This window comes from Rhyacophila brunnea, unplaced genomic scaffold (assembly GCF_057557595.1).
Source record: "Rhyacophila brunnea isolate RB1 unplaced genomic scaffold, BYU_Rbru_1.0 scaffold_9, whole genome shotgun sequence".
NCBI lineage: Eukaryota > Metazoa > Arthropoda > Insecta > Trichoptera > Rhyacophilidae > Rhyacophila > Rhyacophila brunnea.
This window is the reverse complement of record NW_028233361.1, coordinates 40,900,950-40,913,831: the sequence shown is the minus strand read 5'-3', so window position 1 is coordinate 40,913,831 and position 12,882 is coordinate 40,900,950. Positions and strand designations below refer to the sequence as shown.

The following is a 12,882-nucleotide window of genomic DNA, read 5'->3' as shown; positions in this document are numbered from 1 at the left end:
TTTGGATCGCATGAGTAATGTTTTTTGTATACTTCAGGCTCGCCGCACTTCAGCAGAGTGGTAACAACGACTGGCGGAAGCGCGTCTCCAAGCTGAGTCCTGACGATGATGTCACCAACGTCATCACTGCCACCAAGAACAAGATCAATGTAAGTTGTCCAACTTTTACTTTTACTACGAATTATGTAAACACAGTTTAATTCTTACAGCTCATTCAAAATATTAGGTTTCTTTCATCGGATTTTAAGAAAATTTATTACGTGCACTACCCGTAATCGACGGAAATAATAAGATACTCGTAAAACTGAGTTTTCTGATTGTAGAAATTTATTTAGTTATATTCTCAAACATCCCCCTGTTTCTTTCTGGGTAGTGATAAGGCTGCCCACAGTAAGCAGCGTACCTACGGACGTTGTTTCTCTGCTCCGCCTTCCCTGAAGGCGACCCAACATCACCAGCCTCTTTAGATTCTCCAGTCCCCGACGAGCAATATATCCGAAAAATTGTTGAATATAATCTTTATGTCGACAACGTTCCTTCATTTAGACTACTTACGGTAACACTACGTTTTAAAAGCATCAAATTCCTATGCCTTCAGAGTCTACGACTCACTATACAAAAATGTAAAAATAAATATTTTTTTACAAACTATATTTTATTAGAAATTGAGATTCTTCTATTATTCCATATAGCGATAAGGCAATCTTCAGTATTAATTATTGTGATTCGCATTTATCTCTTCCACTTAATGACGATCCCCGCAGGGCCATTCTAACATATCACTTAACATCAACATCAATTAATATCATGTGTTGTATACCGAGAGTTAATTATCCCGGGATATAAACTGTCAGGCGTGATCATTTTTAACGCGGGTTGAGATGACCGCATTAACTGGTTTATAGCGAGATGCAGTACGACAATAATTACATATTGAAATAATTGAGATGTAGCTATTTTGTAAGTTAATACTTATTTCCGATACTTGCGTTACCGTCTCCGTCTTAACAAGAAAAGATGCGGTTCACACAACATGCGTACCAACTTAAAATATTCGCACTGTGTTACTAATTATTATTGTAGGTATTTGTCTTGTATACAGAATTGCCCGAGTGTTATCCGTGTTATTTTGGATCGAGATGATAACGCAAACGTTATGTTAACTACTTAGAATAACCCTGTAGATACACAAACACAACCACTGTTTCTAGATATTTGAGTGTATTTTATCGAAGTTATGGGGTTACCTCAAAATTAACATGGTCGAGAATAGTTAAATTAGGCTAAATAAAATTTTGTTCAATCGTGATCTCAACCTACATTAAAGAGCACAGTTAGTAACTCTAACAACTTTTGTCCAACTGCCATGTCCAATCTATTCGCTAAAAATAAATAGAAAATCTTAATAAAACGATGAACAATGATATTAAGGAGAATTCGTAGGACAATTAATTATTGATGTGATACTGGTCATGGCAAAAAATGTATGCAATTTGTTCGCCAGTTTTCGACAAAATACGATATTTTAGAAAAGAGCCACATAATATATTATTTTTACGAACTATATTTTACTGGAAATTATGCGGCTGGAGTATCAGTTTCCTCTGAGAAAATCTCAAAATATGAATTCGTCTGTCAATCATCCGTCAAAGAATACAAAATAGATTATTAATTACTTTCCTGGCTAATTACTTGTTTTTCATCAGGAAATACTTAAAAGTTAATCGCGAATCATTGGCTCTCTCCCAAAAAAAAAAAAAAGTTTTTCCTGACGCACATTGTGTATGGAAAAGTTTTCTGATACATTAGTAGACGCTATGAGGCGTCAGTCGGTCTATTGTATTTTGTTACACTGTCATACTAGGGGTATTGCAATACCGGTAATATTCTTCTTTGGTGAAAGAAACCGGTTATTCCAACAAAAAAGATTATGTTTTGTTAGCAGAACGTTTATACCGGTTTATTTAGGTACTCATTTTTTGTTTAGTAATATCGTATTAATATTAATATCTAATTTCCACATTTAAATAACATGCTAATTATATCTAATGGCCACCTGATGGGCAACGCACCAGTTGCGTTGGACACAGTAAATGGGCTAACTTTCTTGTATTATGTTTTGTCTCACATAAATCCACTAATTTACTCTGCTTATGAACCCCACAATGTGAGTGTGTCAAAACAGAATTTTACCTTACGAACATTGGTCATTTTCTTAACCCCTATTCGGAGCGTGGCCCAATAAGGGAAAACACATATTTATATTCTCCGTTATTATTTTTTATAGGTACATTGAAAATTTATAGTAGAATAATTTACCATTCCAATAATTGCGCTCTGGAAGAAATACATCTGTAATCTTTTGTCACATATGAAAAGAGAAAAGTTTGTCATTATGGAGTCATTTCTAGTTTTCTGAAATTGGCCAATGTAAACTACTAAAATAAGCATAGTTTTTGATGTTTGGGTTTATAAAATTTATCATTACATGGAGAACTTCAAGTTTTTTTTTATCATAAATATTATGACTACCTACTGAAATGATTATCTGATATTTCTTTTTACCATGTCCGATTCTAATATGATCATATTAATATGGGCCTCTAAAAATGAAATTTTGTATTAACAGATTTTTGTTTTGACGCCACTTGCTCAACCTGTTACGTTCATTCTCTGTCTCCAAACACAAATTGAAAAACAACATGTGTATTTACTAAGCCCAGGATTCGAACTTGAGACTCACGACACTATAAGACGTCGCGTAAGCCGCTCGGTCATCGTGGGTGTTACATGATTATCAATATGATCAGCCTAAATTACTTATATAATATTAGGTTTGGGTGAAATCGAAGAAAAAATCATTTCAGAATTGTTAACACTACAATATTGCTTCTATTTTGTAATTTTAAATGATATTAGTATTTTGATAGTTTCGATAGTCATTTCGAGAAATTTAAAGATTTTAGGTAGAAGTTTAAATACCGGTAAACCGGTTTAGTAGAAAACCGACAACGCGTGTCCCTCGTAATCATTTCATACCCGAGTAAGCCCGTACCATTTGTTTATTGCAATGCAGATATCTCGTATTGAGTCGGTAGACAAAATCGTGATGGCCGGTCGTGACCACGTTTGAAGAATGCCTCTTGTATACTTTATCAATACGTGGTAAGATAATACGCCATTGTTGCATAACTGCTCGAAGATGCGTCTGTTATGGCATTTCGAATGCACGACTTGGTTCATATAATGGACAGCTTTATAATGTTGTTGTAAAACCGGGTTTACAAATAAAAAGACTTGTACTATATTCTTTGGATTATTAGGATTTTCTAAACCCTATAAAATCCAATGAATCATCCAGCAGATTTTTTTAGTTTTTATCCAAATGATTGGTAGTATATGGTAAGTATACAAAATAAGTATTACTTCTATCGCGCGTAAAAGGCACACATATTTATTAACGTTATACGTTTATTGGCAGGAGCTGCTTTGAAAAATCCTAACGCGGGGGTGCCACTTAATATTATATTGCAAGCGGTATACTATTTTCCTTTCGATAATTCGTCAAATGATTATTTTCCGACTGCTTTCCTACAGGGCGTGCTTACTTTTCACTCTCTTAAATCTCGTAGGTATATTCTGCTCTTGAAACATTTTTGTCTGTTATCGCGAGGGATGGTTTCCAATCCTGGTGTCCTAAAGAATTTGAATTAACATGCGCCTGTCAATTACCTACGTGGTCGCAGCCATGATTTATTCTGGATCGGAACCGTTTCCTCGTGTGAATATCAGTAACCATTAGCGAGGAGTGCAAGACTAGTCAATGCGCTCCCCAAAGACGTAGACATTTTCGGTATGTATTTTCTATTCGAAATTATATTTTTCTGTATAAAATTGTACTTATGTTTATTATTATTATACATATATATCCTTTTCTCTTTTGTAAAGGTAATATTTGTCATAATATAAATCTCATGTTGTGAACATCTTGAATTTAGATTTGTTGTGTCCACAATATTTTGTTTTCTTAAATAAAATAAATATTATAACGTTTGCGAAGTTTCGAACCTGTTCTCATATAAAACTTACCACACCGAATTTGCACGCCCTGTTTCGCAACCACGGGAATAGTAAGTTAGGTTAGCTCGGTAAAAATACCTATTTATACTATCCCGGAAGTAACCCAACATATTTGTTATAATAGAACTATGTTTTGTATTGTATATGATTGCACGTTATTGTAACATATACTACCTTCCAGCACATTTAGATTGAATCAGATATTATAGGCAGGAAGTTTGTAGAATTTCAACATTAATGATTTTGAAAGTTGAAGGCTTGCGTCGCTTCCAGAGCTTTGGTGCGCGACCTTTGCAGGCTTCAAAGCATGCGGAACCGCGCGAAAGCTCTTTCGGTGTGTAAGTGCGGACCATCCCCGAAATCGCGTGCCATTTAAAAAAGCTTCCGGGAGGACGGAAATAGACGCGCGTCGGTCGCGCCCTCTGTCACTTCGCGGACCGCTGGGTGATACTATTGAAGTCGGCACTGAACGGGTCAATTGCAAAGTTAATAATGATAATATTATTATGTAGAAAATATCATTTTTTAGTAGAATCTGTTTAATTTTTTAATTTAATTTTGAAAAACACTTCTGTGAAAATATATTATAACCAATAGAAAAAATCTTTTTGAAAAAAGTAAGCCACCCAGCTGGAATCGAACCAGTATCTCTTGGGTTTACGCCCCGTCCGCGCATTATTCTCTATGCTACGAGGTGACATACTAATTGGGACAAATTTTAACTTGTTAACTATGAATGCGTTTATAAAACGAATTATTTTCTATATTTACAAGTTGATATTATCTACTAGGGTTTGGGGTTTTGTTAATGACTTTTAATTAACTTCTAATTTGATTATGATTTACTGAAATTCCTCAGAACTTACATTGTTCTATTTATTTTAGGCAACTTAATAACTAAGTGAATTTTATTGGTTGGTTTGGTTTCAACAGAATTTATTTTTTATTTTTATTTAATTATTGTCCATATCTTCAATATATATTTTTTAATTTGTTAATCAATGAACAGTGGTAATATTGCATATTTTCTATCAGTTGACAATGTCCCGTTGAAGCAGACGAAACAGGTCCTGATTATTATTAATTTTTCATACTACCAACTACAATAGTAGGAATCCGTACTGTGTTTTATTTTATGTAAAACGATGTTTTCCCACAAAGTATGGACAGTTAACACCATTAAACTTTACTAAAATACTTTCGAGAAATATAATAACCAGCAAAATTATATTCCGTCACAGAATGTATGTGTTAGTTATACGTTTGCCATTGGTGAGTGTGCATAGTGCCCGAAGATGCCGACAGGCGAAACCCGAAGCACAAGAAAACGACTCAAATGGAAAAGTATAAAGTAGAATTTTTATTAATATTCTATTAAATACTTTTATAATATATACAACGCATAACCAATGTCTCTTGATGTAGTTGTTATTATTAGCATTGTCAAATTTAATTATGTTTTTGTAATACCGTTTTTATGTTAATATCGCTTTTAATAATCGTGCCAAAACCGGGAGGTTTGAATATCTTCGGTTCGGTTATTTGTGGAATTTATTCAATCAAATCACACTTGAGTGCATTAGGTAACTGATCCTGAGACATTCCCAGTCATTAAAAAATACCGATGCTTTATTATACCAAACGTAATGTCCCGTAATACGCCCGTTTAAGACAGGGTGTGGTTTGACTTGCCATTGACTTCAATGATCAAAGAAATACGAGAAAATATAATCTTCGTCTTTCTATTGAGTTTTTTTGGAAGCTTTATACCTAGCACTGAGTAGAGGGCACTTTCCAATGATGGTAGTTGATACCGCGCACGTCTCAGCTCAGTGGACCGCGCCGCTTTTGCAGATAGTTTCCTAATGCGGCCAGCACTGCGCGGGCTATTTTCAGGTTGACATTTTGATTTTCCGCAGCCACCAATGCCGCGCCCCATATTTCTATACATTACACAAATAGCATTCGCAATGAAAACCAATCGCGTGCTCGCCATTTTGATTTTTTTTCCGTTTGTCACTCCGGTCGAACCTTGATTGATTGGAGATAGGCCGGTCTCGACATTACCCACTACATAGTGATATAGTCTATGGCTCCATCTACAAAGTCCGTTCAATTTATAACAATGACTTTACGTTTCGAGTAATTAACCTTTACTGTCCGACCTTTTGAAAGGTGAAGCGTTTGAGTGACATTTCAGCATTTAGTTTAATTTTAGAGTCAGTTACCATTTACAAGCAAACACCTTTCGATCTATTTATTATGCATTAATGTACCAAGTAGCCCATCCATTGATGCCAGAAGTTTCTGGCCCTAACCATAGCTTAGTTTGAATTTTTAAATTTCATATAAGTACCTTTTTGGGTCCGTGTAGTTTGTCGTGTTGGTAATATATTTACCCACTTACACAAAGAATATAAATATAATGAAATCAGAGGTGTAAGGTAAATTATACTAAAACACTGACAAGTGACGTAGAAACGTATAAGTCTTCTACGATTACAGTATGGTTGGCAGAAGGTAAACGAATGACATTTTCATCTACCAGGATTTTAAAAATATCATTTAATTGAGATAATTTCAAGGCAGTGATTTTTCAATGAGATGGTTTTTTTACAGTATTTCGTTATAAATATATTTGATAATGATTGTGGTAGATAGTTAAATAATTGTTAAAAATCAATAAAACATCTGTAAGTTAGTTCTCGAAGAATTCTGAATGATTTAAAGGTAAGTAAGTAGGTATCCGTCGATACCTCGTTATTATTGAATATTATTTGTTAGAAATGGTATGACAAATTTTCTATTTCTATCTAATTGGAATGCCGTTGTCTTAAAAGTGTACCATAAATAATAACACGTATTTTTAAAGTTCGTACAAATTACCACTCGGTGAAATGTAATCAACTTAGTTTTATCGGAAAGAGATCAATTTTGTATTTTTTAAGCAGACTTACGTACGGGGGGTGTCGCTATCTATCAGTGGCGAAGGGTGACTTTTGGGAAGAGGTAGGCTGTGGAGTAACCAAGCTTTTCAGATATATTTACGGGAAATAAGAAGATAACCCTATATTACTTCTGATGAATAGGTACACTAAATCGAAGATCTTCAATTACTGCGAACAGGTTACCGCGTTGCATTCGAAGATAATCAACAACCAGCACTATCATCGTAACTCGATATTCAGTGCCCTGGCCTGACTATTTGTCGGCTTTCCCTTTATCGTACTCGTAGGTATCTATTTTATATTTTTTCTTGGGCGCTGTTTTTTTGTATAAAATACTAAATTTCTCGGTTTGTTCGTTCCAATTTTGAATTTGTGTGTTTGTATATTTTGGTTTCGATTTTAATAAGATGTTCTTTTGTTTGAATTTTACTGCTGTAATAGTTTTTTTCATTTTAACTTATTGTATGATTAGATTAAACAGTAATTTTGATATAGGAAAATGTATTTTGCTAAGTATGATAAATGTATATCGATCATCAAAGCCGGTAATTCAGCTAGTTTTCTATAAAATATCTATTTTTACGACATTTTAAGACACCGATAATCAAATCCACGTGACTATAAAAAAACATTAACCTCGCATTCTCTACATTGTATCATTGCTGATTGATGCATTATTATGTAGTTAATGGAAATGGCCGTAATGTATAATGTAATTTATTTTGTTCAAATCACTTTTTATATTGTGTAAAAAACTTTGGCTCGCCTGCGTGGCTTTAAAAGATAATAAAACTAAATAGTATTATGTTGTAAACATTCAGTAATAAGTATAAAGTTATAGTTCAGTGATGGACTACTTCGTTTAATGATAAGATTAATAAGTCAAATATTATGAAAAGTTTTTATTATACCGGAGAATTTGTACATGTAATTACTGAGATAAGAATTTAAGTTTTTTTTTTATATGAGGCAATTAGTAGTGGGTATAATCTTGGAATGTAATTCTAAAACCTGGTATATCTCAAGACACGTCATAATTAGAATAAATAAAATAAAAAATAAAGGCTCAAAGCAGGAAAGAATGTGTCAAGAATTAAAAACTCTCTACCCAAGGTGGTCGTCTAAAATAAACTGGATGAGACTGAGAACTAAACTGTGGTATAGATATACCATCAAATCGTCAGGTGTGCGAATTTAGAACTAAGCTTATCACAGTATAAAAAGTATTGCATGATATGTCCGATGTTAGCATGTGGCTCCTTCACTCAGCGGATAACTGGTGGATCCATAGTAACAGAGTCAATATCCTTAATAATATTCCCAATAAGACCCACGATGCCCGAGTGGCAACGCGTCGACTTATGACGTCGTGGGTCCCGGGTCTGGCGAATGTACATATTGTGTGTATCATATGGACCTAATAGATTGAGCAAGTGGCTAACATCCATTTATCGTAAATACGACCCCTATATTATGATCTTCTTAGGGTCGAACATGATAATATATTTATATTTTATCAGCGGTGTGTGGTCCATATATGCTGTAGATGTGAAGCATATCCAGAAATAATCGATAACTTGCATGAATATAACATCTATTAACGCTGCAATACTATTGTAGAGGTTTTCTATATAACTCTATAACTGTCATGTTGTTATCTATGATCATTGATAGACCATAGACAATAACGCAAACGGAAATGCAACAGTTGTCCTTTGGCCTTCTTATATAATGTAGTCGACACGCCCCACTATTCTATGTCTCACCGTATTTAAATTCCAAATTAATGTAAACCCTTCAACTCAAACTAAAATCAATGTGATAGTCATTTCTTAGTGCCGTGTTTATCCGAAATTTATTACCATAAAATAAAACTAATAAAATACCAACTACGTGTATTATTCATCACTGCCCGAACATACGAGGGTGGGTCAATAATTCCTTAGAAAAAAGCATTAAAACAGGTTTTATTTTTGTATTTTTTTTTTATTTCTCAACATAATTTCCTTGGAGCTCAATACACTTGGTTAGACGTTTCTCAATTTTTTTTAAACCGTCAGAAAAATAAGTTTTCGGAAGGTCCTCAAAATAAGCATTTGTCCGATCGATGACTTCTTCATTTGAAAATAAACGTTGTCCACTTAGCCATTTTTTTAAGTTTGGGAAAAGGAAAAAGTCACTGGGGGCTAAATCTGGCGAATACGGTGGGTGGTCGACCAATTCGAACTTCAATTCTTCAATTTTAGCCATTGATCGTAAACATGTGTGAACACGGGCATTGTCCTGATGAAAGAGGATTTTTTTCCTGTTTAAATGAGGCCGTTTTTCTTCAATTTTGTTTTTTAGCTGGTCCAATAAAGATACATAATAATCCCCTGTTATTGTTTTTCCTTTTTCCAAATAGTCAACGAAAATAATTTCACGTGCATCCCAAAATACAGTAGCCATAACCTTACCAGCTGATTTTACGGTTTTCGCCTTCTTTGGACATGGTTTGCCTTCGCAATCCACTGCTTTGACTGTTCTTTCGTCTCGGGAGTATAGTGGTGTATCCATGTTTCATCTACAGTCACAAAGCGACGAAAAAATTCATCCGGATTGCGTTGCATGAGCGACAACAGGGCTTTAGAGGCCACCACTCTACTGCGTTTATTGTCGACTGTGAGCAAACGCGGCACCCATCTTGCAGAAATATTTTTCATGCCCAATTTGTCATGTAAAATAGAAATGACGCTACCTTTTGAGATCCCTGTAACCTCAATTATCTCACTCAACTTTAATCTTCGGTCACTTAACACCATATCGTGGATTTTATTGATCATTTCTGGTGTAGTCACCTCTACAGGACGTCCTGAGCGTGGTTCATCCTTTGTTGATGTACGACCACGTTTAAATTCATTTAACCAGTTATAAATAGTTGCAAGTGAAGGAGCAGATATGCCGTGAACTAAATCCAACTCATTTTTTATTTCCTTTGCTGTTAACCCTTTTATATTAAAATGTTTAATAACAACTCTAAACTCAATTTTCTCCATTTTCCATTTTTCCATTTTCCACAAGCAATTTTTTTTTTAAATGTACGAGAAACACACAACAACCCGACCAATCTGGTTGAAACTTCGCAGCATACTGAATCGGTAGTGCCGCTGCATGAAAACAAACCGCTTGCAGTACTAGTCGCGCCACCTGTCGGCTTTTCTAAGGACTTATTGACCCACCCTCGTACCATGTCACACACACCTCATGCAACCTTCTGAACAGTAAACTTAACATCGGGGGTAAGAAAACATCATCGTCATCCCCCCGATACTATACACCAAACTGCTTATTAATTATGCACCCGCCAAGATTCAACTAGTTACAAAAACTTAAGCATATAATTATATGTAGTAAATAGTTTATATATGTACATGTCATGATATATAATATATTATGTATGTTCATCTCTCATACACCAGATGTGTGTAGCCGCTGATATGCTGAGATCGCGTGTCAATTTAAGCACAGCACAAAAAATACAACGCATCAAATAACTTCACTAAATGAACTATATCCAGTAATATTCCTTAATCAAAATATTCGTTGGGTGGATTTTATGATTTTCAATAAATTTCTTTGGCTAATTTCTACAGGCTGATGTCGTCTAGCCTAGGCCTGTGACATATTGAAAACAACGGATGTTTGCAGAGAAAAACCGTGTAAGTTTATTTTCCAAAATACTTGAGTACTGATCACAGCCGCCCGTTACAGCATTACAATATTAACTTATTGTGATTTTTCTGTCAGCAAACTCTCTCGATAGAAAAAATCTGCGATCGAAAATCAAAAATAAAAATGCAGGTTTTGCCGCGGAATGCTGAGCGTAACTCCGTCTCTCTTTATTTAGAGTCTGGGGTGCCTCATCCCCTTTCACTCTTTTACCTGTATATTATCTGCTTTACGAAAATTCTCTGAATTCTGTCTAGCCCAGACAATATTCTTATTCTTACTTATCTAAAATCTACAACTAAACCGAATACATTTTTATGTGCTTTGCCTAATAGTCAACCCTGCTCATATCTCTATTAGTCAGATCAATAACGATTCCGGCCTCTTTAGGGTTCTGGAGTAGATTTCCCCAATTGATGATACTTTTATTGGTGTTAGTAGTCCTTATATTAGGAAAATCGAGATGACTCAAAACATGGACTTACACATTTACATTACGGGGTAAAACATCAATGTATATAGGTGAAAACGGTTACATTATGTAAATTGTACGTAAAACATTTCACTTTGGCACAGTTCGCCGTGAGCTTTCTTATCGGAAAGAGATGACCGTATACTCGTATATACCGTCTCCAATTGTATTAGATTCAATATGAATTCAATTTTCATAGCTGGTTTTGGTAAAATTCGTGAATTCAAAAATGAAAACTTAACCTAATCTAGCTAATAATCTAGTATATCGACTATTTTCAAAATTTGTTTACTGCTGGCTTCCTGTAAAGTGTAAACCGACAATAACCGCGTCTTTTTAGACATGAATTTTATGTCAGCACTATACGACCCAAAGAGGTTGGACGGTCTTTAAAATACGACCATATATTTCCGAAACAACATTTCACGGTGTCGTGTGATACGGCGAACTGAATACGTACAGGTTTCTGAACACGACAAATATATGATTAAGATGTGATAAAGAGGTAGGTATATCAGCTTATTAATATTTTCCTGTACCTATCCAATTAACATATTATCATTAACGGAAGATAAACTTAACACTCGACTGACTTATTAACCTTCTCATTATATTATGTTAATAAATCAAAACGCGCTTGATATTATACATAAATCATTTTCATGTTATTTCTTCCTTTTCCTTGATATTACATACAGGAACTTCATTAGTATGCGTGTCATAACATTATGCATATTTTGATACCACTGCTTTGTACTTAAATCTCAAATAACACAAAGACGATTTGTATCAATTCGCAATTTCGGAGTCTTTGAAGCACCGGGTGATCAATCATTTTTGTAATTACCAATACTGCCACGTACCGACCGATGCAATTCGCATACACTTTTATAGTCTGACCTTTACTAGATATTAACATTCACTGTACAATCATTACTCAAGATTACAACACTGTTATTTACGTGAGCACTTGAGATTATCTAATATTTTAGCAATTTATCGTGCCACCAAAGTATGAAAAGTGTTACAACAAGATTAGGCTGCACTGTAACCATTTTTGCGACACGCGATCACGGTCGAAAAAGTAACTATCCCGTTTTTTTTTATAAATGATTGTAGATAGACATCGTGGGATACGGATTGCTACAGTATCGAAATACTGTGACCTCTATGCCTTAACCATAGTTTCCCTACCGTTTTTAACCTCACTGCCTCCTTTCCAAATATAAAACAAAACTCTTATTAGCAACTTACTGTTCTTGCCTATACCAAATCCTCCCAGCGCGCTCTTTGGGAAACCATGCTCGAGACCAGTGTTTCTCAACCGGTGGTCCGCAGATTTTTTTCTGGCGGTCCGCGAATTTTGGCGTCCAAATGCCTGTGCTAAAAAATCCGATAAAATCTTCAAACCCTGTGCACCTGCAAATGTTTTTAAATGCAATGCGTTTTTGTAAGATAGCACTTGCACTTTGCACTTTTTATATTATGAATTTGAAAATTTCACAAACATCTTTATTACCTTTTTATACGACCGAGGAACGCTGGAAAATTCAATAAATAAATAATATTTTTTTATTTCTGCATTAGCGGTCCGCAAAACGTTTTTCCTATTATCAGTGGTCCGCAGGTGTAAAAAGGTTGAGAAACTAGACTATCGTTTCTCAATCAGTATGT

At 34.8% G+C, this 12,882-nt stretch overlaps 1 protein-coding gene across 2 annotated transcripts in view; it reads left to right on the top strand.

Moving 5' to 3' along the window:
• Positions 1-12,882, top strand: part of LOC147063632 (uncharacterized) — a 570,851-nt gene that overhangs the window by 516,465 nt on the left and 41,504 nt on the right. For both annotated transcript variants that reach the window (XM_085959789.1, XM_085959790.1), the window contains one exon: positions 38-149. In XM_085959789.1, the coding sequence (XP_085815915.1) occupies positions 38-149 (112 nt within the window). The remainder of the gene's footprint in view (positions 1-37; positions 150-12,882) is intronic.